The following is a 26,971-nucleotide window of genomic DNA, read 5'->3' as shown; positions in this document are numbered from 1 at the left end:
CTTCTTAGCGTACAGGGCGCCCGCCCTACGCAGTTGGCGCAGCTGGCGGCTGCCGGCGGAGGCAGGAGCCGCCGCTCGCCTGCGACAGGAAGCCCCGCGGCCGGGACGCACCATGTGCGGCGGGCGGGGAGAGGCGGCGGGCCGGCGGCGGCCGCCTCCCGCCCCCTCCCCGCCTCCCCGCCGCCGCCTCCCCGCCCCGAGTCGGCGGGGGAAGGAAGCGGCGGGGCCGGGGAGGCGCGGGCCGGCCGGCGGTGCGGGGCCGGTGGCCGATCGCGGGGCGCAGATTGTACCATCTGCAGCGGCTCCCCCCCCCCTCCCGCACCCCCCCGCCCCGTGCACTGCGGCGAGCCTGTACGCGGCGAGAGCGGCCAGATAATAACAATATTATTAGAGCCGGGAACCGATATATTATAGACACGTAAAAAAAAAGCCACCCCCACCATGTCGGTTGCCTTTGCTTCTGCTCGCCCAAGAGGCAAAGGGGAGGTGACCCAGCAAACTATCCAGAAGGTAAAAAGCATGCTTTTCTACGGAGAATTCTCGCGCCGGGGTCCGCCCGCGGCGCGGCCGCCGAGGAAGGCGGCTGGAGGCTGGGGCGGGCAGGAGGAGCGGTGAATTTGGCAGGGCTGCGGAGACGGACGGCTGGAGAGAGAGGTGGGGGAAGGAGGAGGAGGAGGAGGAGGAGGAGGAGGAGGAACAAAGCGAAGGTGTTGAGCTCGCTGCGAAGAGAGCGAGGAGGACGCGGGGAGCGGAGCCGGGCTGGCACCCTGCGCGGGGAGGGGGGCGGCGGCGCGCCGGGACGCTGCAATAAAATCTGCCGATACGGGGTTTAATTTCTGATGGCCTGTCAGCTTCTGCCACCCCACCCCCACCCCGAGTCCAACCGAAAAAAACGAATTAAAATAAAATCTTGATTTTTGCAAGGGTTCTCTTTTGTATTGGGATGCAGAATTTTACTCCCTCAGAAGATAGAGGGAGCACCAATCGCTGGCGTTTTTTATATACTATGATGATTATTACTGTTATTTGTGATGCGTTTATTGACGTCCAATGGCAAACAAAGGTTTTGAAAGATTTCTCAGCTGTGGAGGCCCAAGCAGGGGGCTGCCAGCTGGGAAGGGGTTGCCCCCCGTTCCGCAGGAGCGACAGCAGGGACACGCCGGCACCCCTTCCTCCGGCAGAGGGTCGCGGGCAGTAAGGAAGAGGCTGGAAATGTCAATAAAGAACATGCATGTTTTTACTTTGACCGCTATTTGTCATTTGTACAGCGTATTTTTGTGCGTTCCCTGCTGCGCGGGTGCTGCGTGTACGCGGAGCCGTGCCCTGTGGTGGGGGCGAGGGGCGCCTGTTCTTCGTGGCCCGTTCGGAAATAGCCACCAGTGAAGAAGTGCCATTGCCAGTGCAGCAGTTAACCACCGGTGCGGGGGGCTGGAGCCAAACCATTATCTGGTGCCAATTTATGCCTTCTAGGGAAAAAAAAACAAACCCAAACCTCAGTGGCAGACTGTGACAGAGCAGAGATTACGGCAGCACAAACTGCTTTCCGAGAGACTGGAGAGATGACTTGAATCTCGGGAGACTGTGTGGAAACTAATCCCATTCTGTGTAGCTCTTGCAGCACGTGTAGTATTGTGAACCAATTAATTTTAAATACTAAAATATTTCAGACTCAGTGGGTAAGTGTTTTGCTAACTTCCAGATTGGTTGGGGTTAGGAAAGAATTTCACAATTCAGATAGTTTGTACTTAAAACCATGACAGTATCCACAGACAAAGGGCAGCCAAAGTGTCTTGGGTGTGATTTTCAAGCACTTTCCTTTGTATATTCATGGACTTTATGGAAGCTTCAGAGTATTACTTCTTTACCAATAATGCATGGAACCGTTTCCCATCTCAGGTACATTTGCTGGCACGGAACTTCAGGAGGGTTCCTCAGTGCTGGGCTGTTGGCAGGGACTTTGACAAGCGGTGATGCTGAGGAAGAGACTTGCAGGCGCAGTAACTGCATGGGCTGTATGGGCACGGATAGCGACGGGGCAGCGAGAGAAGGAGCAGGTGCTGGGCTGGCAACTCAAAAAATCCTCATTCAAGTGAGCTTTTCAGAACACATACCAATTTCATTGAAAACCAAGATTATTCTTATTTGCGTTTGTAATATATAAGCAGCTTATTTTTATTTATTAACTCAATTTTGATAGTCTTTCAAAGCTGTTCTTATCCCAGTACCAGCTATTCCTAAAATAGATTCCACATGGAGGAAGTTAGAACTTTTGACAAGACAGCAGTGACGGTGGTGCTTTGAAATAGTTCATCAAATTGCAGGGCAGTAAACTTCAGTTTCTTCTGTGTGATGGAGATGAGAACTCAGATCTTTTTTCCTAGTAAGTTAGGAAAAGAGCTATTCCCAATTCCTTTTTCAGTAAGCAAAATGTTATTCAGGTAATTGTAGAAGCATAGCCCTTTTCTGACGAAGACAGCTGTACTATTGCTTGGACTCTTGCTGCTTAATATGCATCTTAACTGAATGTGAAAATATTGTCAGGGATATCTGTTGCGGAAACTTGAAAAGGACGGGTTTCTATTCTTTGCTAATTCTATATACAGGATTTCCACTGAGACAGGTGAAAATTCAGTATGACAATGCGAACAGAGCGTGAAACAAAGAGCTGCACTGTGCATCAGGCAGGAGTATTTTCTCCTAAAATTATGCGCTGCACCCGGGTTGCCATGTGAGCACAGGCATGCACGCAGGAGGAACATGGATTCCCGACTGACACAGTGGTGACGTTCCCCGCCAGCGCTGGAGAGAGCAGCCTGCCGACCTGCCCTGGCAGGCCACAGCAACGCCCCTGCTCCTCAGCCCTCCCTGACGTGAGCTACAGGCTGTCACCGCAAGTCTCAGCAGTCAGAGCCTGTGAGGGACAAGGGGGTCCGGCAAAGTTAAGACCAACTTGTAAATTACAAGCAAGAAGCAGGACAAGGCGAGTTCCCCAAGGGAGCGACTAGCTAGATTGCCTGTGTATCCAAAAGACTCTTCTACTCATTCTCCCATCACCTAGCCCTTTCTTTGCACCTGAATGAGTCAAGAATTTGTTCTGATCAGAACACATCCCTACACGGATTAATTCACATTTAACTCATATGAAAACATGTTGTTATTTTTTCCTCAAGAGTTCTTCTGTCCTGATAACCTGGTGGCTCAAAGGCCCAATCTTGCAAGCACTTAATAGCAGTGGTACCTACAAACTATTGTCTAGTGAATTTTTGCCAGAGGGAAATCTAGATTTGTAAATACTGTTGTTATTTTTCAGTTCATTCACCTGCAGGAAGCTTGCCACATTCACCACAAAGCTGGGCGAAAGAGAAAAGCTATTGTATCTGAAAATTGAAAACAAATCAAAGGATATTTTAAGCTTTTAATTGTATTGTAAGTCCATTAAATAAAGGTCAGTGGTCATTTTGTCCAGCAGCCCTGATTTTCTTGGAACAAGTCAGTCACTAGAATTTATTGAATGATGCTAAGCTAGCAGCCACTGATACACATAAATTAACTGATAGATAATAACTCTGTGTTTTCATTTGAAGTCCTTCCTGTATTAGAACTGAACTACCCCAAAGGGCGCATTGGGATGTAATTCTCTTAAATGTGGTTTCGGCAGATCCAGTAATGCAAGTTTTATACTTCATCAAGCTCAGTACTCCATACACGCTAGTCCTATGCAGGAAAACCTGTAGGTTTAAATTGCTTGAAAGTATATTTCTTATTTGAAAGTAGGCATGTTAGTAAAATCTGAAGTTTTGGAAAGGGCTGGGTGATGTTTTAGAATGAGGCAGAGGTATTTCATAGCAAAAGTGTTTTCCTTCTTCAGCATAAAAATCCATCTGCCATTTAAGGAGCAAAAAAGGTAAGTCCATTAATTCTTCTGTGTTGCGTATTTCAACTAACTCCTTTAAAGAGAACTGTTCGTAAGTGAATGACTTGGAAAGCACAATCTTGTGGCTCAATAAAGTCACGTGTAGGTACTCTGTAATATCCTAAGGCAACAAAACTGCACAAAACACCATCCGCTGCCAAGAAGGGTGAATGTGGAGTATCACAAAAACACGGGACTTTAATACGATTCTTGTAGGAACGTGTTTTGACCGTATTTCTTTTATGCAGATGCTAGATGAAAATCACCACCTAATACAATGTATTATGGATTATCAGAGCAAGGGGAAAACTGCAGAATGTACTCAGTGAGTATTATGAGGTTTGGAGTATGTTAGAAATTTTTGGTGTACTCAAGAACAGTACTGTCAACAGTTCTGTTCACTGATCACTGAGAAAATAGTTGGACTATTTTTTTAGATTCACTTGTAGTAAGAAATGTATATTGTTCTTGGAACAGAGGTGGGTTTTTTTCTGAAGTATTTGAGTAGTATTTACAATATTTTTAACATAATTTATTAAAATAATTATAAACAATTATGGTTATTGGACCATTTGCTCTATGCAGATTCATTAAATAAAAGTAGAATCAGGTTCAAAGTTAATAACACATTTTCATCAAAAAGTAATTAAATGTTAAGGGTCAGCCACATGGTTATCTATGGCAAAAACAATACGCATGTAGACAGTTTCTAGCACTGCTTACTATTCCTAGAAAGCAAAATACTTTTATAGACTCTAGGGGTAAAATCTTGGTCAGGAAGAATAATCAATCTGCCCCTTGAAATGTCAAGTTATGGGGCCAAACCCAGAAAACTGTACTTCCAAAAAAATAGTCTAAAAAAGATACCTTTGCTAATGTCATGTCACCATTCTGGCTTCTTTTTTGCCACTTTTCCCACTTCCCAGCCATTTTCCCCTTATCAGAAGAATACTCATGCTAAAAAGCATTTTCTCTTGCCTTCTTGGAATCCTCCCTGTTTCCAAAAGTTTGACTCTTCACTTTGCTCCGTGACACAGCTGTTAGTTTGCTTTTGGATGCCCTCCTGTTCTTTATTATGAGCTGTTCCAGTTGGTCAAGAACTGTGAAGAAGCATAAATGGTGCTGGTGGTGCTTACTTGAGTAAACACTCCAGTTAGAGCGCTCTTGAAAAAAAACTTGTTCTTCTCAGCTTGCTGGCAGGGCAAACAGGTTTGGGGTTTTGGAGTTCTGGAATTTCATTACTACTAGGACCCTTGTTAAACAGAGGAAGAAGTGGCTGATTGTTCAAGCAGCTGACTGGGTGTCAGTACTCAAAGACTGAGGTCCCAGCTTCGCAGTTTGCTCAATTTGCTTTCAAAGGAGAGTGTATTTTGCCTCTCCCTTCCCCCACATTTACCCATTTGTAAAAGAAGTGTCGAACACACTAATCCTCGATGAAAAGCATGACAGCATAGATATAGGTCATTACTATTGCTATTTATTATGTCAGATGAAAAGTGGGATAATGTAATTTAAGTAATAATTTGTAAATAGCAAAAAAAGAAAAAAAAAGAGAAAGGTTTGGAATTTTCTGTATTGTTAACACTTTCCAAATAAGCTTTACTCCTTATTCTGTAGATACCAACAAATCTTGCACAGAAACCTGGTTTACTTGGCAACAATAGCAGATTCTAACCAGAATATGCAGTCCTTGCTTCCCGCTGTAAGTACCCATGCTACCATCAGATACATTTACTATGCCAGAGGAAATGTTCGTTGATTCTGTTACTGATCACTGTCAATAAACCATTTTTTAGTATTTTTCCAGCTTAAAATTTTGAAGCGATCAAGTAGACCACTAAACAAATCAAAAGTTACTTTTACTGTGTTTAAAACACATTCTTTGGGACATTTTCTCCACAGCTCAAGTTCTATATACCATAAATGGTGCAGTAGTACAGATCTGAACAGGCTCCATTTGTTCCAGATTCATTGTTCTTTACCTATTTTTACTGTATTCTTTACTCAGGAAAAAAATGCCACTATTTTATGTCAAAAACCTAATTCAGCATTTGGGCATTGGTTTGTCTTTAAACATTGTGTTATTCTTGCTAAATGGATTGATTTTGGAGGTATCACAAAGGTCGGTTTGTCAACAAACTTCTGTATTGTCTTTGCTAATGCATATCCCATCCGCAGTTATGTTCTGACCAGCACAAAATGAAATTCATGTAAGTACGGAAGAATGGGCACAGAAGCCAGACTATTATAAGCACAATTTTAAGATCTCCACTGTGCTGCCTGCTGGCTTCTCTGTATCGTGCTGAATGTCACTCACACAGTAGTCACATGAAGAAAGGTTTACGCAAGCAAGCCCAAAAAGTGAAGGAAGCACATATTTAGTTGAGGCAGTTTTTAGTCATAGTCAGGCTAATTTGGGGGTTATTATTTTTCTAATTAAAACCTAACCAAAAATTTGCTTCTCTTCCTTGTTATTTGCAGCCACCAACGCAAAACATAAACTTGGGCCCAGGAGGAATGACTCAGAGTGCATCCAACCAATCTCTCCATTCACAGAGCAATCTCAGTGATGCAATTGGGACGGGCCTTCCTCCTTCCTCCCTCATGCAGAGTCAGATTAGCAATGGTGAGCTCCGGTCCCCTTTGTGCTGCTTTGCTGTTGCTTGGCAACAAAATCATTAATGCAGAATATACTTACAGAGCTGTAAAAGACCTCTCCTAACTCACCTTTCAGGCATATGGGGATTTCAGGCACATGCTGAAATCATCACAAAATGGCTACAGTCAGTAATGATGTTGGCTTCTGCAAGGACTCCAATCTGCTTAGTATTTCTAGAGGGGAAATTAAAAACATTTTGTAAAAAAATGCATAATGAAAATCACCAAGTAAAGATGCATCCAAGTTTTTAGTAAGAAAAATGATATATTATGGTATTTTTCTCTTGAAAGTGGTGGGGTTGGCCAGGGTAAAATGGAATTGCTTGCGTGACTAACCACACAACCAAGCCTTTAGATTGCAAAGACCTTCCAGGATGCATGCCGCCTTAAAAATAATTTGGTGTTGTCTCAGTCTGTCCTCTACAGAAGCTTGCAGAGATTGTACTACACAGCCAAAGAGTTTGCACAGAGATTTCAGATGAATAAGATAACATACTTTGTCTATCTGTTTCTTTTGTTCATGCAACTAAAAAGAAACTAATTGAAAAACAAATTTTCTTTTTACTCTGTGCATTTTATAGTATGAATAATGTGTTTATTTATTTTGTAGTTCATCGTTATTTAGTGAGTTCTTGTTTCTGTGAGTATTTCCCAGAGTGACAGAGAGAGAAAACAGTTTCTATAAATAGAAATATCTGATTGTAAAATCACAGACCTTGGCAGGGAGACTCAAGAGCAGATGCAAGCCATGAAATCACTTCTGACTTTTTAAAAATCTATTTGTGGTCAAGCTGATAGTACCTTTTAAACTAATGGATGAGGTACCTACTTTAAACAGTTACAGCTTGTAAAGTGAACTTATTAAATTTATCTGGGCCTTCTTTTTGAAAGATTTATTACCTAGTATAAGTATTCTAATAAGTCAGCCAAAACATTGTACTGTGTTACTAAGAATCTCTATTTTCAGTGTTATTGTTGCTGGTTTTTATTTGTCCCCCATCCTCCAGTTGTTTGTAGTAATTTAGTGCTTATTGAAAGAACCAGACTGGCAGTCCTGGAGATTTGAGTCATCGCAGAACGGAAGCGGCCAGGGCTTGTTACCTCATGTTGCGCCAACCCAGTGCTAAAACCCACCCTGAGTTGGGGAGGTCTCAGGGTAGTTCACTCTCTGCCCAGTCACTGAGACTCTGTCACCTGGGTAGTGCCAGGTATTTTATCACAAAAATGTCAGTCCACTGGCAACCAGGCTGAGGACATAGCTAGACTTCAGAATGAAGGTGTGACAGAGAAGGCAGTAGCTTGCATCTTCTGAGTAGCCTAGGTAACAGTCGCAGCGATGTCATGTGCTCCGCTGCCAATGGGACCCGCACACCCTTGGGCTTGGGGATGCTCCCCTTGGTTGCCAGCCTCTACTGCTACTGTCTCTGTGCCAGCTAGAATCAAGTTAGCACAATGATGCTAGATGACACAGCAGTCTGGATGTAGAAATGGAGAAATTATTTCACATCAGTGAACAGCATTTTTTGGAAATTAGGAGTAAATATGCACAAACAATTCAAACATATAGGGCTCTAGCACTTGTGAAAATTTCTCATCTAATGGCAGTAGAGATGAAAGTCTGTAATGAACAGGTACAGCACTGTAAGAGAGGGAAGAACAGAGAAGAATCCATAGAAGCTACTACATTTTATTCTTTATTGTCCTCAGTCAGGACTTTACAGGGATCACCTCTGCAGGACAGTAACTACATAATTCCCTACATACACGATAACTATCCATAGTGGCAGCTAGGTCAATTGTCAAAATTATCAATAGATAATTCTGTTGATGGGGACAACCCACTGAGATTTCAAGTAATCCACAAGTCAGTGACTCTTCATGGCACAGCCCTGTAGGCAAACCCATTAGATTCAATAAACCAACCAGTGATACTCGTCTGCCTCCAGACAGAATTGTAACTGTTCAGAAATCATGAATGAGGCCTTTCAAAGAAAAATCCAACTGCCTTAGATTCATGAAAGTATGGAAGAGGTTCAATGCTTTGTATTTATCTTATTGTTTTATTGGTTTTATTTAAACACTTTTGGTCATGCTTTCATATTTTCCCTTACAATCGCAAATTAGCTAAACCTTTCTCTTTTTTTGCTTTGAAGAAGGCCAAGATTCTCTAAGTTTTCCCATGGAAACAGGGCAAAATTTACCAACACTTGCTTCACTCCATCTCTCACTCAAAGCAACTGCTAGCTCCATTCAAACACCACGTGGTCTCGTGTTGCACAAGTAGAAGTATCAGCTTTGCAAGACATACAAAAACCGGAGCAAAACACAGGGCCAGATCTCTCTAGCGGTATTTCATTGATTTCAGTGGAGCCGACTCTCTTTATCTCTTGTTGAAAATGCTGCTTGCATCTCTCCATCCGAGGAAAATATAATAATCTACAGCAAATTGTCTCATTTTGATGTCTATAAATACCATTAAGAGTAATTAATGAGGCTTGTACTAAGAGAATTAGTCTCATTTTTCAGAGGCTGTAGATACACTTAATAACTGTGAATTAAAATATCGTTATCTAAACATTACAACATAATTCTGTCTCTTCTAGGGATTCTGCATGTCTTCCATTCTACCTAAATTAATTTAGATTGACAACAATAGAGCTGAATTTAGCTAGACAACAAGACACACTGTCACAATTTAGACACAATGAAAATAACTTTCCAAAACTCATTCATAAAAGTATTTACAGCAACAAACAACAAAAAATAAGAACTAGATTCTCCCCAATTTTAGTTACCCAACAGCAAGAGAATTTTAAAAAATAAGCATACTGTCAGGTAAGCAGGATGATACAAACCCAGGGTATAATTGGAGCAGTCTGATGATTACATATGGTGACCTTGGAAAGGGAATATAACAACAGGGGTTATTATGGTGACTTGGAAAATTTATCTTCCAAAAGTCTGAGGTACTTTCAGTGAAACTTCAGGAAAGGGAGAGACAAGCCTGTCCTGTGAGGAGAGGGTCCCTCAGTACTTCATAAGCCCCAGCTAAGAAGGTTAGTTGGTTATAAAGGAACCGGATGGATGCAGCAATGTGTGAAGTGTTTCTCAGCCACTACTGTGCTTTCCCATTGTCACCATCTGTGTGAAGGGGGAAGAGGAGTCAACAGCAGGACAGGAGAAAGGAAAGGACAAATTTGCAAAGGCTAGGATGTTTCCAGAGTCCATGTATTTTCTGAAGTATCTGAAATTACTGGCATTTGTTAATTTTGCTGCCTGTGAGGAGCTGGTTGTAGGGCATTGCTGCTGGTTTTCTTCTTCCTGTCTGCAATTCTGTACAGCCTGGATTTGGCTGCCAGGAAGAGGAGGATCACTCTTAACTGTGCAGTAGGCAGTTTTAATTTGTCTGTATATAACAGGGAATTTTAATAATGAGGATTTTTTTTTGTTTGTTTTGCCTTATTAGAAGGTATTTTAGAAAGGCCGTGAGGGCTTTAATGCTCACTGTATGTTGCCAATAATAGCACAGATTTTCTTGTTGCTCTCTTTAATTTTTCTAGGTCCTAATCACGTGTCTATGCAGCAGTCAGGCCAGAACACTATGCCCACGACCTCTCTGAGTATGACTGTCAGCAGTCATGGAACTGGGCCTGGTTATAGCCATACAGTGCCTGCATCTCAGAATGTGCCAATGCAAGGCCAGGGGTCAATAGGCAATTATGTCTCTCGAACAAACATCAACATGCAGTCTAATCCAGGTAAACTCCCTCTTCCTCCTTCTGGGCCAACTTGACTTTTCAGTGACCTCAGAGGTTTACCACACATGAATTTGTTCTGTAAATATTTTCTGTAGACAGGGACAAACATACAAGAGGAAAAGACAGCTTTAAAACATCTCTGAATTTCAAGGTGTCAGGCATCAGTGTAAGTCAGAGAACAGTTTCAAACTTGCTTTAACTTACACTGAATTGCTATGGTTAGCAATGAGTTGGGGAAAAGAGGGTTAGCTCAAAGTGCAGCAGCACTATCTCATAGCCCCTGGCAGCAAATCCCTCAACCATGGGAGGGATCTGAGAAGCACCTTCATCCTAGCTGAAAGAGCCCGCCAAAGAGCAATACACATTTACTGTCTGTACATTACTACCCCTTTTTGTTATTTTATTGATACTTTACACTGCTTCCAGGGCATAGAAAGACTAGCAGATAACTCAGAATTAATTTCTTAATTTGTAAAAATGTTTGCTGCTGAGTATTGAATGGTATGTCCAATGCTTAAGAATTCTTTCCAACAATATGAAATTTAGGGATCAAAGAAATCCTAGAATGTTGGTCTATTTAAACTGTGTAATCACCAGGTATATAATAAGATGGAAGTAGAAGAAAGAGTTGATTAGAAAAGAAATGCAGCAATGAATTAGTCAGGAGGTAGAGAGGAACAAGCATCAGTTCTCATTTTCTTTACTCCTACTGTAATAATGATTACATTATTTTAAATAAACTAATAATCATCAAGGCTAGTTGTATTTTTAAATGTCTGTCTGAAGCAAGTGGCAAAAACTGACCATGTTATAACATCCTTTTTGGATTACAGTGCAGATGAGTTAAATACATGCAGTAGGAAAACATCTCCCCCTGTGGAAAATTCGCAGAATTATCAGGATGCATGCTAGTTGAAGGTTTTAACTTGCTTCCAAAGAGACTAGGGAGAGAACTGTCACATTCTTTTAGAAAACAGTATTTTCCATGTACATTGTAGTCTCCATGATGCACCAGCAAGCAGCAACGTCACATTACAACTCGGCGCAAGGAGGGAGCCAACATTACCAGGGGCAGTCCTCCATTGCCATGATGAGTCAAAGCAACCAAGGCAACAGCATGATGGGTCAGCGACCAATGGGCCCTTACAGAGCTTCACAGCAAGGTAAAATCTGTTGTTGGATTATTGATATAATTATTATTAGATTGATGATATTCAGTCCATCCTGTGGGGTAGGTAAGTCAACAAAATTTCCAGGTCACATTTATGAACAGGGAATCTTATCTGGGAACAGGAAATCTCAAATGGTGGAAGTATCATGACAATCAGATGAACTTTAATCTATTTTCAAGATTTATCTATTTAATTATTTCAGGTGTTTAGAAAAATAATTCTGTCTAAAAGGGACCATATATCTCTAAAGAAAAGATGAACAATTTGACATACAGCTCAAGCCACTGGGAATCTTTTCAGTTCTTTCAAATGGTATTGGATCAGCCGTAACATGGCACAGTTAACAAGGAACAGATTTCTGCAAAGAAGATATAGTTTGCCAGCAATTAGTACGAAAAATTAGGCCAAGGAAAGGAAAACACCAGAGGATAACTACTATGCTCTAAGACCTCTCTGGAAAAAGTTCTAAGAGGTAATAAAGCTGCTAGACTGATTCTAACATATACTGAATTTTGCTAAGAAACAAATTCATACATTAATTAAAATATATTTATTTCTGTCTGTGTTCTTGAGCATGGAATACATTCCTGTGCTTTCTAATAACTCAGATTAGTAGATTAAATGTAGCCACTACTTTTGGTATTGCCACAGAAGTGAATGGTTTTAGGACGTGTTACTGAGCATTGCATAATTTCAGTTTCAACCAGTGTTTTCTGAGAATACAAATTTATTTCCTTTTTCTAGTGAGCAAAACATCTTTGAAACTGCTCTTAACATACATAGCTTGTTTACTTATGCAGATGTAAACATGATTTTATTAAAAAAAAAAAAATAAACATCCCTGGAGGAGTCCACGGGCTCAGTTTGCTCTCTCCTGTCTTTGCCTTGCAGGGTCCTCGCAGCAGTACATGGGTCAGGAAGAATATTACAGTGAACAGTACAGTCATGGACAAGGCTCCTCAGAACCCATGAATCAGCAATATTATCCAGATGGTAATTCCTCTGAGCTGTAGTCACTGTAATACTGCTAAAGTGTAGACCAGCATGACTCCCACATCCAAGGACATGGCAAATCCATTATGATTCGTTTCCAATTCAAATGCTAGAAAATTCTAATCCCAGGGCACGGGAGCCTGGTATACAAACACACACATCACTGCATCCTGCTACCCAAACTGCTTCAAAAAGAGCACAAACCAAGTTTGGATTAGTAAATGCAAGAGATTTATCCATAGGTATAGCTTTCCTTGCCATGTATTCAACCTCCTATCTAAGGGGTCTGTGTTTCCTCTCAGCCTCATCATTGTGCATAAGCAGCTTCATAATGTACATATTCAACAATACATCTCAAGTTATATTAACAACGTATCTGATAAATCTTTGCAATTCCTTGTAGGACATGGTGATTATGCCTATCAGCAGTCATCCTATACTGAGCAGAGCTATGACAGGTCGTTTGATGACTCTACACAACACTATTATGAAGGAGGTAGGAAAATATATTGGCAATCTTTGTAAAGCAAAGCTCTAATCCCCTAAAATACGAATGAAATGCTTATGAAAATGTAAAATATGACCTGCAATTTCTGTATCACTAATTGCTACTTAGCTATTACTCAAGGAGTTTCTAGGAAATAGAATTTAGCTATGTATAGCATTTTTTATACCGAGACTATATCAGGCTGTATCCGTTGTATCATGTAAGTAACTGTATTGTGAGGCAGTCGTGCTGTGCAGCCTCTTGGGATCACTAACAACTTGTGCAGAGCCTCATATTCATTAGAAAAAGTGGTCCTCAGTTGTAGCTGAGCCATGTGGAATTATAGTTATGGATATTGAACTTTTTTTGCAGTAAGAGAAAAGACTTCCAGGATATCAGTATCCTTCACTCCTACAACACTGTTTAACAAACAATTTATATAATGCAAGTAAAAACGGCTGTGTTTAAGTAAAAGGTTATGCTGACAAAGGGAAACTAACGTGCTCCAGTTAGAGATGGAGTTCAGAGCTGGAAAAATATGGCAGCCATAAATGGAAATTTCTCTAAAGTAAGAAAGCCTACTGATTAATTCCAGGACCAATTTTTTTAATCTTACTTAATTCACCTTACAAACTGTGAAAAACAATGGGTTAAATGAAACCAATCTTTGAAAATCACCAATACTGTGAGTTTGCAATTGTACCACTAAAAAACTCTCAACAGTAGTACATCAGTAATTTCAGTGATACCATTAAGAATTCTGAACTCTAAATTAACTGCAAAGTATTAACTTAATTATGATACAGCGAAGTGGCATTTAGGAAAAGCAATGTCATCTATATAGTCTCCGTTCTTTTTATTGTTTCAGGATACTGCAAATGGAATTTCCATCATAGGTATCTCAAAAAATACCAGTAACAACTATATAAGTGGTCTTTCTGGGATATATGAATAAATGTCATTATCTGGAAGAAAATACAGTGGGAGGGCTTCTTGAGAAACTGGCTGTTTACCCTGACACCCTTATCTTTGTGACTCTGTGTTTTTCTTCTGAAACACTTCTGGGGTAAAAAAAATCCTTTGGGGAACAAGTTGTTTGTTTGTTTGTTTAGTTATGTGTATAAATACACAACTCTTTACTGTTCAAAAGAACTAAAAATCACTGAAGACACAAACTCATCATGATTGGCAAAATGCAAACGTGTTTCTGAAAAGAGTACTTGTCTATGAGTTCCAGACCTAGGCTCTTTTGTTTTCCTTATGATTTGCATCTACAGTGAAATACCTGCTTCATCTCTAACCAAACTACTTCAATTTTTCCTTCTTTAGGAAATTCTCAGTACAGCCAGCAGCAGGCAGGATACCAACAGGGCGCTGCACAACAGCAAACATATTCCCAGCAGCAATACCCAAATCAACAAAGTTACCCAGGACAACAGCAAGGATACGGTAAGAAAACTGACTGGTGAAGTGTTTGCAATACTTCATCCTGATGCCTCCATTCCTCAGCTAAAATATGCTGTAAACTGTTTCCTTGACTGACCTTAGATATCCACATACCAAAACTAGCCAAAGAGCATGGCATGAAAAGGGATTGTGGGTAGTAACATATGTTAGTGTAGCACTGCATTCCATGCTTTTATGTTAGCATCCTGAATCCCTCTCTCCTTTGAAAGAAAGTTAGAAAATATACTTTTGCCTCATGGTGACTTCCTGGTAAGTGTTGGCAGGAGATGACTGCCTGGATTCTCAGGCCTCCTGCACATCTTATAGTTCTGAACTGACATGAAAAAATAACATCAACAGTCCAGAGAATCACTACTCCCTCGCTTAGATTTCTTGCAACATCATCGGGGTTTTGTTCCTTGGTGAGGGACTGAGACGAAAGGAAAAAAGTAGAAGTGCTTTGAACAGGCTTTTGAACCCTTGAGGTCAGCAGGGGCAGAGTTCCCCACTGTCATCAAAAGAATCTGAGTTTGATGGCTGTCTTTGAGTTTTCTGAATGATTGGAGGCAACTTGTCTGCATCCTCTGCTTTTGGGTAAACCCTTTCAGGTTATTTAGTTCAAAACCAGGGTCTGGAGATATTGGAATAATCTAAATCCTAGCTTCAAGGCAAGGGATTTCTGGTGGGTCTCCCAGATGTGGTGATACTTGACCTTGAGCTGGCAATGTTAACCAAACAATAAATTGATGTTGGTATAAATGGCAAACTCATTCTAGAAATGTAAGATCTCATGAAATAGAACCTACATGCCTAAAAAATGAATTAAATTATTAACACCTGACTCTGCAGTACTAGTAGATAGTTTGGACTACTTAAACCAGACATATTCTGTGAAATTAAACCCAAAATTCAGTTTATGATGTTAAAATCTGGCCTTCTCTTTTTAAAGGTTCTTCTTTGTAAAAATCTACCAATAATGCTAGGAAGTGCACATAGCATTTCATACACAGAATATACAGTCCCAAATAAAAGGAAATCAATATCCCTGTGCAGCTGTGTGTCTGATTTACATGTTTTTTAAAAGTATCTCTATATGCAAGAGATTTCTTAGGTTCTGCCTGGTCAGCAGTGCTTATGGTGGCACAGCCAGATTAAATAGGAAGTTAAACATGCAATTGTTACTAAGATAAAAGCCAGGTAGCTTGCATACAGGTAACAATTGAGGTGTGCCAATACAGATTTCAGGGAGGCAAAAAACTTAAAAATATTTCACATTTTCTGCGCAGTTTAAAACCTGAACTGAAGTTTATACTACTGCAACTGGATCATTATTAGTATTAACACTTTCTAGTGTAAAGCTAGACGGAGGTGTAGGCAAAATTTACTCACAGTTCATACTCACAGAGCTTACTTTGTGACTATCATGTTCTAAATTATGTTAATCATAAGAAATCCCCCTAGCAAATCAAGCCTTAGTAATAGATTTCACTGTCTTCTCAGGTCCTGCACAAGGAGCCTCTTCACAGTACTCCAGCTACCAACAGGGACAGGGGCAGCAATACGGAAGTTACAGAGCTTCTCAGACAGGCCCGTCCGCTCAGCAACAGAGGCCTTACGGCTATGAGCAGGTAAATTGTCTAAACCTCTGCTATGAAAAAGCAGACTTAGCTGTTAGTGCCACACATAAATCTATCTGATAATTTGATGCAGGCATACTGGTGATACTTCAGTGGGTCTTTCAAAATTCATAGACCAAAAGAAATTGTCTAACTCACTGTTTGTAAACCTCTGATATATTATTCTCCAACATTTTTATTTCTCTTTTTTATAGGGACAATATGGAAATTACCAGCAATAAAAGAATATGATCCTGTGTCAGATTCATTTCAATAGCATCTCCATCTTTTGAACTGGATGTACAGGCAGTTTTGATTAATTGTACTATGTTGGTTACCCCTTAGCACAAAGCAGCGTCTGTATGTGAACAGTGTTCATTTCATGCTGGATATGAAGCAGTGCACTACAGGTAACAAGACAATGCTTTAATGGTTTGATATTTGGTAGTGTGTATAGTACTGTATGTTGATACAATGCAGAAGTTTTTCATTTACCTCCCCCACCCCACCCCATTCTTGATGTTTCTAAATAGCTTTAGGATCATTTGATCACAGTTGTGCCCCATTCTGGAAAACAGCCAGGTTATTCTGCAGTCTGGCTCAATACAAAGCCATTCAGTCATATCTCAGTCCAGGGAAGTATCCTCTGGTAGGTTATTGATCGTTTTTAACTGAATGCATTGAAGATTACCTGCCAGCCTCTGAAATCCGCGGCTCTTAACTTTACTTCTTAAGAAGAAGGGGATGGATACATTCCTTATGTGAAGACAGTTCTATGCTATATGATAAAAATAAAACTAACTGCAATTTCTGTAATACCTACCTACCCAAGTCTTATAATTCAGTAATCTGCATAAGTCCACATTTCTGTTGTAAAAGGTACAGAAAGACGATCAAAACCTATATTCAAGGAAATGTTAATCACTAGAGGCACCTTTTATATACCCATGTAAACTAAAGTATTTCTATTGTGGAAAGAAAAATAGAAGAGAGCTCTGAGATCTGCAGTGTCAGCCTACTAGATGTCAATATTGCTTCATATTGTGCTTAGCTGAGAAAAACATCTGGCAATACTCCAGTCTTAAACATGCTACTCCAAATTTTATAACTCGCATATACATTTTCATGCCAAATTTCACAAGCAGGTGGCTGGCATCCTCCTTTATTTCTGATTCTTCCATAGCCCTTGCTCAGATTTTCCAGCAAGCATTATAACCATAAATATTGTCAAATCTCTTGGTTGACTGTTCTTACAGCTCATCATCACTTTTATTTTTCTCATAGCTTGACAGATCTAGGTCAGAAGTAAAAGGAAAAAAAATCCATCTTTATTGCAGATGAGCAAATAAATTCAGCTTTAATTGTGAAACAATATTATGCATATAGAGAGGGGAACTATTAATGGGGTCAACCAGTGAGAGAATACCTATAGAGGGAGAATTTAGAAGTAAAACCTAGTGGTATGTAAAAGCCAGTACGAACAATGTAAGTCACTTCTACTGAGTTTTGTATGTTCTTATAAAGTGTTGAAAAAAGCACTTATAAAGTACTTATGTCAGCGCTGAACGAAATACCAAACTTCTCTGAGGCAAAAAGCTAGGATGACTATACTCCATGAGCATTTTTTAATATGAGATTAACTACAAATTTGCAATATAGAGTAAATACATCCTCTGCGGGATTTTTGCCTTTTCGTTGTCTGAAATGGTGTATTTATGGGATTTCAAGTTCTAGTACTTTATATTTTGAAAAACCAAGACCACAAGTAAAGTAAAAGATCTCACAATTCATGACTTTTTTTTTTTTCTTCTGTAGAGGAAAGTCTTTAACTGGACAGGTGAAGAGTTTACTATTAAATGTTGTCCAAGCACTGCCCTTGCTAAATTAATAATTTCAATTACTGATAAAATAGAAGACTTTTTTTAAGTCAGTCCTCATTTCTCTCGTCTTTCCTGCTGGTGTTTTCATACAGATAAGTACTCTCAAATAGCAAGGAACAGAAAGGAAGATTGTTTTCTTTACAATATATTAATATTACAGGTAGCCAGGAGAATCGAATATTGGTCTTTGCCAGCTTGGAAATAAGCCTTTTATGTGGTTTTTGAAAGTGCTGAAATACTTTTGAGAGAATATGAACAACACTTAAAATGAAACAGCAACATTACATCAATCTGAAATGTCTTACATTAAGAACCTCTTGAATGTTGTGTATATAATGTATTTGAAAGAGCACTTTGGAAATAGTTTGTACATTTATTTCCTAATTTATACATGATTTTTGGTGTTAATATTTCTAATTGTTAATAACAAAATGTTTATTTAATGTGTTGTCCATTTTTATGTATTAATGTGGAAACAAAGTGATGCCAGCATTTTGACCTCTTCCATTAATTGTATCATTTTCTGTTTTGTAATACAGAATGCTTGAAAATTGTTTAGGTTAAAAATTACCTGAAAATGAAGTTGGTGGTACTTTTCTTGCGACACGGACTTTTGAATGGGAACAACAGATAAGGGCAGATTCCTCTGAGCTGCGCCTTCTCCCCTACTTCTCTGATACACTTCATAGATACATGCTGAAAGCTGGGCCCGGCTTTCCAATTATTTGATGTGTGAGGATCAGAGGCAGTGTGTGCGTGCGGAGTGGCTGTGTGTAGGTAGGAGCGCACCTCACAGCGGCCTGCTGACCGATGGCGCGGGACTCCTCGAGGGGCCGAGACCCCCGTGGGTGAGCCAGCGAGCCCCACTGCCAGCACCGCGTTACCTCAGCTGCCGTGGCCCGCTCCAGGGCCACTGCAGGGATGGTGACTTCCAGCCCTGCTAACGCCGAAGCGGGCAGGACACTCAGCGCGCCCCTGAGGGACAGGGGTCCCAAATGCAGGCCTTCCCGCACGGCTCAGCCCCGCCATGCGCGGCGCCACCTCTTCCACTCAATCCTCACGGGTAACCACCGGTCTTTGTGCACACCCCGACGCCCACACTCGACGCTTTGCCTGGAGCGGCCGCTGTGAGGCACAACCGGCGGACGGGCGGCCCCGCTGCCTGAAGCGAAGCCGGACGCACCTTCCCGCGCTTTCTCCACAGCGGCGCAGCTGCGCCCGCGCGCGGCGGGGCGGGGCGGGGCGGGGCGCGTTGCGTCCGGGGGCGGGGCGGGGCGGGACCCGGCCGGGCCCTGCCGGCGGTTGCCGCCGCCATGCTGCCGCGGTGCCGGGCCGTGCTGGGCGGCTGGGCCCTTCCAGTGGCTGCCGATGTCGTGCTGCCGCGGTGGCGGGCCGTGCTGGGCAGCCGGGTCCTCTCGGTGGCTGCCGGCGCCGTGCTGCCGCGGTGGCGGGCCGTGGAGGCCGGCCGGGCCCCGTGGAGGCCGGCTCTCCTCCTCAGGCCGGTGCCGCTGCCGGCGGGGGGGCGGCAGCCGAGTTTCTCCACAAGCTGCGCGAGGTGCTCAAAGAACAGGCGGCTGAGGCAGAAAAGGGTCATTTCGGAAAGGAAACTGGTAAGTTGAGGAGAAATTGAGGTGCCGGTGTGCGGCGCCGTTGCCTCGTTGGGCGATCGCCTCCCGGGCGCGCCTCGGGAAACAGGTTACCGGCTCCTTGCCGGTCTCTCCTCACAGCGGTCAAATATATGCTCTTGATGTGAGGGGCTGTTTTTCTAAAATCTGATTAACTTTGTGAATAGTGAGGAAATACGTCTGCCGTGTGGCGCTCGCGGTGGGCGGAGGGGCCGCGGCGGCGTCCGGTGCCTTTAGCCGCGGCCGAAAGCGTCCGTGGGTCGGGAGAGCAGAAAGTCTTATGTAGCTTTAAATCTAAAATACTGTTTTGTTTCTCAGTGGTTTTATAGTCTTACGCCGTAGACAGCTGCCAAACAGGCAGCATTTTATGTCAGGGAAACTGCAGGGTCCTGGGACGACTTCTTCATTGTCGTTTTCACGCGTGTAGGGAAAATCTTATTTTCTAATGATCAATAAATCACTTCCCATTTAAAGCGATAGTTTACTCTCTCGCCGTGTGGTGGTGCCAGATACTTTTCTAAAAGAGGCTTTTTAAGAAATCACTGGTCGTATAACTTTGATTATCAAGAGTTAAGGGTTTGGTTTTTTTTTTTCAGTTGCTTATCTTGGTATCATAATACTAATAAGACTTTTTCTCCCTCGCATACTGTTTGGGCTGTTTGGTTAAAGTGACCCTTTCTGCTCATTCTCGTGAAGTCCCTCAGTAATTGGCAGAATGGGAATGTTCCCACAGTCAAGGTCATGCTTTCTCTTTTCATCCCCATATGTAAACAACTTCACCTCCCTGTTTGAATCTACTTCTCTAATTTTTCCCCTTGGGGGTTTCAGCCTGCTGCCAGGAGACAGGTAAATATCATCAAACCTCTTTTGCTGACAGAAAAGCTGAAACATAGTGCAGCGTAATTAGTTTGCTGGAAGTCAAATAATAAGTTAATGTCAGAAATAGAGCCAAGAGCTGAAATTCTCTTTATACTGTATTTTTTTAGCCCCTGAGCAAATGGTTGTGGCATATATTAAGATTTCCTCTGCTTACTTTCTTTGCAAATGCTCTCTATTCTTTGTCTTTAATACTTCTCTTAATTGTTAAAAGATTGAAGTTTGCCTTGATTTCATCGCCTGGTATAGAAAGCGTAAATCAGGATGAGAATACCCCTCCCACACATGCACTATGTTTGTTTTTTTTCCAAAGTTCAGTTTGATTTAAAGAAATAAAAAGTTTATATATATAATTTTTTAAAAAATTTTTGTTTTCATGAGTAGGAACACAGTTACTGAGTGATGTTTGGCTTATAATGTGGCAGCTCTCATGAGCTACCTGTCAGCGTTATATAACTGTATTAAAAGGATACTTTTCCTGTTATTAGTCCAATTAATGTGAATTTTGCCTTCTGGTATCTGAGCTGCTGCATTAGGTTATATTGACAGAGCCTCAGGCAGGTACTTTTAAGGGGGTTCTTAAAAATACTTTAAAAATGAGATCTGTTTTTCTTTAATAATATACTTAGAGTGCTGTATTTAGTTGATCTGCGAATGATAGCAGAATTCTGATTTTTTGGGGTTTTTTTTGGGGTTTTTTTTTTTTTTTTGCTGTTGAATAGAACTCATGACATAACAGGTCTGCATATTACTAAGTTTTTCAGAACAATCAACTTGTTGGAAGATGACTCTGATAAACTCAAGGGGTACAAAACCCATCCTTGTTACAGACGCGCTATTTCGTGGATCACCGGAAAGTACGTGTGATTGGAGGACAAGGAGGAGGAGGGGGTCATTCTTTTTATAGTGAACCCAGAAAAATATTTGGAGGTCCGGATGGTGGAAATGGAGGTGATGGGGGTCACGTCATTTTGAAAGGTAAAACTCGCTAAATCTCTTTTGTTTCATGTTGTCTTATCACTTAACACCTCACCCTCCAGCAAACAGAACCCTACAACACACTCTATGGTGGGAGCTGGTAAATGTCAAAAGTGTTAAAATGGTTATTTCTGTATAGGATGTCTTTGCTTTTTAAGCTTTGTCCTGAGCTGTGGTAACAGGGACATAAATGACACTGACAGCCTTAGAAAGCATTTTGAAAATCACGATATTTTGCAGGCTTTTTAGTGGCTAGTGCCTGACTATGTTGTGATAAGGCTGGGTTCTGATCAAATTTTACCCTTAAGGTGGATAAAGCTGCTTCTGCCATCACCCTGCTGCAAAATCTGCTAATCAAGCAAATGAGTTTTCCTGAGTATTTTGTAACAGTTGATTTTGGAATGACCACATAATAAAGCCCATGGTTAATAAACCTAAGTAAAGGCAGTTAAACTTCATCACAACTTACATTAATATTAGTTTTCCCTGATATGTTACTATTGAAGCAGTAAATAGGATGTGCATTTATGCAATATTCAGAAAGGGAAAGAACAGTCAAAAGCTTGCTTTTCTGTGTCTGTTCTGCTAATGCAGTGAGTTTAAAATACGCATTTTTTGCTTTACAGCTGACCGGCAAATTAAATCACTTTCTTCAGTCCTCCCCTTCTACCAGGGTTTTCATGGAGAGAAAGGAGGAAGCAAAAACTGTTATGGAGCTAGTGGTGCATATGTGTATGTTAAAGTAAGTAGATTAAGATTGCATGCTAGTCTGTAAGCTTTGTATTAACAAAATTCACATCTTCAAGCTGGGTGACCTTATTGTGAGAAAATCTCATGTGATTTCAGGGAGCCTTGTGTGCTGTCTCTGCTGAGACAGAGCTGGTTGGCACACAGGCAGATGAAGCTGGTTTAAATTGTTTGTAAAAATTGGACTTCTTTGGAAAGTACATCTGGCCAAAATACCATTCTGATTTGCTTTACTTCTAGGGGTCATATGCCTAGAGCAATCACAACACAGAACTTCTTAAATAGGAGCAAACCTTTTTCTTTCCTCAACATGCCTGTTTTGGTGTACACCTACAGTACGTTTCTTAGCTCACTACTATGCTTAGGCTTCTTTGCATAAAAGGAGAGTGCTGTTAACACCTTAATGAAGCGTAAATGTCTGACAGTGCTGTTTGGGTCCAGAAAGTGATCCTCATGAAGTACACTTCTTTTTTTGGATTCCCTAGCTTGAGAATATGGAGGGCTGATTTTCAACAAATCTGAAATCAGCTGGTAAAGGATCTGCTGAATACAGCTGTGCTGCAGACTTTGAGCTTCAAGTGTAATGCTTGCATCTCTCTTCACTTTAAGGTCCCTGTAGGTACATTAGTGAAGGAGGATGGAAACGTTGTGGCTGACCTCACTCAACATGGTGAAGAGTACGTTGCAGCTTATGGAGGAGCTGGAGGGAAAGGTAATCGCTTTTTTCTTTCCAATGAGAACCGAGCTCCAACATTATTTACTCCGGGAGAGCCAGGTCAGGAAAGGGTCCTCCATCTGGAACTCAAGACAACAGCTCATGCAGGATTGGTGAGTGTCGCTGTGGTCCTTCAACTTCCTTATTGTTGTAGGATGACACTTGACTGACTGAAGAAATAATGTTTGATAACATTTTTGTTAGCCTTTTTGCTTGCTTGTTTAGAGATGCAACTCAATGCTTTCTTGCTGTTACTTGGTAGAAGGGTGTCCAAAGTGATTTGCAGAGCTGTCACTCTCTTGCTACTTGACGTCATCCTACTTTCACTAAAATCAACACTATATATAGGAAAGCAATGTGCAAGATTCATCAGTGATTAATAGACTCATTGATGATGTACAGCCGGCTTTGTCTGCCGGTACTGCAGATGAACAGTACAGTATGGAGAGTTCTTCAAAATTAATTTCTGTTTTCTTGTTTATTTTTTTAAAGGAAATTGATAAAGTTCAAATCATCTTCTGTTTTATTCTTTTATTTCTCTTTTTACACATACTAAACATTTTAGTTTAAGTTCCAGATTTAGCATCCTCTGAAATGAAAATACTATTTAAACATGAATGCTGAGTCAATTTAGGGCTTAAGCTGTTTTCATTCTTAAATATGGAAATGTTTTAGCACCAGCTGGCAAAGCAGTTAAAATTATGCATTTGCTGCAAAGAGTTCTTGTTGTAGTTCAACAACTGCAGAATATCTTTCTGGTCTAGCAGAATTTTGTGTATTTAATTAGAGACTAAGAAAAGAGTTGGCATTGGTGGATCAATACACTTAATTCTCTGACCAGCTGGACACTCTGGTCCACTTCTCACATTTTTGGCACTAATTTGGAAATCTGAGATGAATCTGTTTTTCACTTCACTTCCTCAAGAATTCAGAGTGTCTGACATCAGCAAATAGGAGAATTTAGGATTTGATCTACTTTCATCTGAGTAGTATTGACCAATTATATGGCTATCATATATCAACCATAGAATATCCCAGAGTAACTTCATTTCTGGAATAGGTTTGTTTAAATTCTTGTCTTCTTCCCAGAAAGGCAAGTTTCAATGTAGTTCTTCGATGTTGAGTCTATGAAGAGCTGTAAAATCCCAGATTTGCACATGTTCTGGTTACTTGCAGGCCAAACTATGTTACTGAATCAGTAACAGTTTTGAATTATGTTGGGAAATAATGCATCAGAGTTAGAGAATACAGATAAAATGGGAAGTGCAAGACAAAGTGTTGTAACATTATTTCAAGGTAAAAGAGATCTTATGGTATATACCCTTTTGACTCTGAACATACTCAATACTTAAGATGGCACAAAAAAAGTTAAGGGGACCTTTCTATGTTTGATCTGTTTAATGTTTGTGAGAAAATACACATATAAATAAAACAGAGCTTAGGCGAAACAAAAAAGGGGAACCAGGATGCTTTTCAGAACTAAGTACACAAAATTAATGTTGTAATATTCGTGCTGGAAGAACCTTGCCACATCTGCAAAAGCTTACAGTTCTTTTTATCAGGATTAGTCTACAACTGGGGCTTTAATGAGTTTGTATTCCAGGTGGGCTTTCCCAATGCTGGCAAATCATCACTTTTGAGAGCAATCTCCAGGGCAAAGCCAGCAGTGGCTGCCTACCCTTTCACAACCCTAAATCCCCACGTTGGCATTGTCCACTATCAAGACTATGAACAAGTAGCAGGTAAGATTTTGTAGTATGTTGTGTGTACCTTGATAGCAATTTGCATCACCTGGGTTATTCTTTGAATTGCTGCAGAAGTAAGTTTAGTACTTCTGTAGAATTCTTGCTCATTCTGAGGAACTTCAAACAAAACAATGCTGAAAGCCCATTTCACATTCACTTATATGTGCTCTTTAATATCAAACTAGCAATCTGTATTCTGTCTTCACTGGAATAATGTAAATTTAGGGCTTTTAAAAGATAAAGGCAGCCAAACTTAGGATGAGGTAAGCTTTAATGTTGATGCATTTAGATGTAGTTCTAAAAGTACTTGTACTGGTCAGTAAATGACTGGGTTTTTTTTGTTTTGTTGGATATGTGGGATTCACTGTAAAATTTCTCTCATTGTAGTTGCTGACATTCCTGGCCTAATCAAAGGTGCTCATCAAAACAGGGGCCTCGGGATAGCCTTCCTAAGGCATATTGAACGCTGCCGCTTTCTCCTATATGTGGTGGATCTCTCCGTGTCTCAGCCATGGATTCAACTGCAAGACTTAAAATATGAACTGGAGCAATATAAAAAAGGATTGTCTGAAAGGCCTTGCATTGTCATCGGGAATAAGATTGACCTTGCTCAGTCCAGGATCAATCTGCCACTCCTTAAAGAACAGATAGATGACCGCGTCATTGCACTGTCTGCATTGACAGGAGACAACCTAGAGGAACTGTTGTTGCATTTGAGAGAACTGTATGACACTTATGTGAAGACAGAACAGTCACGAGGGCAAAGCCCAGGCAAGTGGTAGGAACCAGAACTACTGTGAACTGTACTGGAAGGAGAAAAAAAAATCATCATTTGATTAGATGGCATCTGTGTGGTTTGGGATTTCTTTTTTTTAATGTATGGGCCACAGCATGTGGATTTGTTTTGGACTGCTGCATTTGAAAGATTTGTTTGTTTGCTCACAAATGGCTTCTCAGTTTTCACTAATCAAAAATTCTAAAATAAAAATAAGGTGGTCCCACGTTTATTTGTTTTTTATACCATAACCACTTCCAGTCATCTCTTAAACTTTTCCCTTATTTTTTTTGTTTTTTTTTTTCCCTCAGGAGACATAACTGCTCAGTGTTTTTAGGGAGGAGGAGTATGAAACAGCTGCAATTAATGATTGAAATTATTTCCTTGTTAGTATAAATAATTAACTATCTTTAAATGCTTTAAGTAGCTGTATAAACTAGTCAGGAGTTCTTCTCTAGTTTCCATGAGGAACCTCAAATGATGTTCTGAGAAATCCTAAACTTAGATATTCCAAATAAAAGAAAAACACAGTTCTCTGCCCTTCCCCCCCCCCGCTTTGTTTTTTTTTTCTTACTATGTCATTTTGTGGACAATGCTCTTAAATTTTGTTCTCTAGAAGTTCAGAAATGTTCATTTAGAACAGTGGGTCTTTGCCCTCTCCTTATGCTGAAAGAAGAGCTGTTCTCTATACTCTGGTTATTTTCTGTGTAAGAGATGATTATCTTGACAGTGAAAAGTCAAAATTTATCAAAACATTATTAAGCTTTTTCATAAGGGACCCTGACAGACTTGTGGAATGCTGAGACACAAATACTTGAGTAGTCAAGAGAAACAGTTGTTCTTGAGCTTTTACTTAAGTTTCGTGATTTTTAAAGCGGATTAACTTTGCCTTCCAAACCATCAGTCTGGAATTACAGATCTTGCACATACTTTGTCACATCAGTGAAGTACAAAGTAAACTCATTAGCACCATCATAATACAGAAGATACGATGTTCATAAACTTGGCTTTGGTTTTTTTGGAAATACAACAGTTAAGTTTTAAGGACAGTTTGGTGCATTATAAAACATGAACTTATGACTTGTCTTCAGTTAAGCTTTATTAGCTACAAGTAAGGATTTCATTATGTTTAAACTAAAATTGGCTGTTTTCAGTCAGCAGTAGTAGGAATTACTCGGTGGGTTTAAAAAAAAATCAACTGTAGCTTCTAGCTACTTCCTTCTGTACACTTCAGTGAAGGTGATAATTCTTTCTGCTTCTGTCACTTTGCATATTTTGTTTGATTTCATCTCTAAAGCTTCTGAATGGTGCATCTTTAAAAGGCTGGCTTTCTCGGCTTCCATGAGTGAAGATTGGAACGGGGCAGTCTTGTTCAATCTCTAAATTAAAGCTCAACTTACGCCCTCCTGCTGTATCAGTGTTTGGATCAGCTCTGCGGTTATGATTATGAATTAGAACTAACCTTGCCTGTATAAGAAAGAAGGTGCATGCCCCTTGTTATTCTTAAGAGCAGCAGGTTTTTATTCTGAAAAAGTGCAAGGTCTACTCAAATGCCTGAATTATTAAATAAAAATCATGGGTAAACCT

At 40.7% G+C, this 26,971-nt stretch overlaps 2 protein-coding genes across 2 annotated transcripts; both read left to right on the top strand.

Annotated features, from left to right (window-relative positions):
- Window positions 1–391: 391 nt before the first annotated feature.
- On the top strand, window positions 392–16,285 carry SS18L1 (SS18L1 subunit of BAF chromatin remodeling complex; the record flags this gene model as incomplete). Its single annotated transcript, XM_082491317.1, has 11 exons — window positions 392–510; window positions 4,162–4,238; window positions 5,531–5,615; window positions 6,395–6,539; window positions 10,132–10,329; window positions 11,328–11,492; window positions 12,393–12,494; window positions 12,898–12,990; window positions 14,311–14,430; window positions 15,928–16,055; window positions 16,259–16,285. The coding sequence occupies exons 1-11, from the start codon at window positions 442–444 to the stop codon at window positions 16,283–16,285; spliced, it is 1,209 nt and encodes a 402-aa protein (XP_082347443.1). The 5' UTR covers window positions 392–441.
- Window positions 16,286–19,236: 2,951 nt separating this feature from the next.
- MTG2 (mitochondrial ribosome associated GTPase 2) lies at window positions 19,237–25,603 on the top strand (the record flags this gene model as incomplete). The annotated part of the gene is made up of 6 exons (XM_082490922.1): window positions 19,237–19,533; window positions 21,255–21,402; window positions 22,029–22,144; window positions 22,759–22,977; window positions 24,468–24,606; window positions 24,997–25,603. The coding sequence occupies 6 exons, from the start codon at window positions 19,237–19,239 to the stop codon at window positions 25,389–25,391; spliced, it is 1,314 nt and encodes a 437-aa protein (XP_082347048.1). The 3' UTR covers window positions 25,392–25,603.
- Window positions 25,604–26,971: the final 1,368 nt, after the last annotated feature.

Source organism: Vanellus vanellus (assembly GCF_965231255.1).
Source record: "Vanellus vanellus genome assembly, chromosome: 15".
Classification (NCBI taxonomy): Eukaryota; Metazoa; Chordata; class Aves; order Charadriiformes; family Charadriidae; genus Vanellus; species Vanellus vanellus.
Note: the sequence above shows the minus strand (reverse complement) of the source record. Positions and strands in the feature narration are given on the sequence as shown.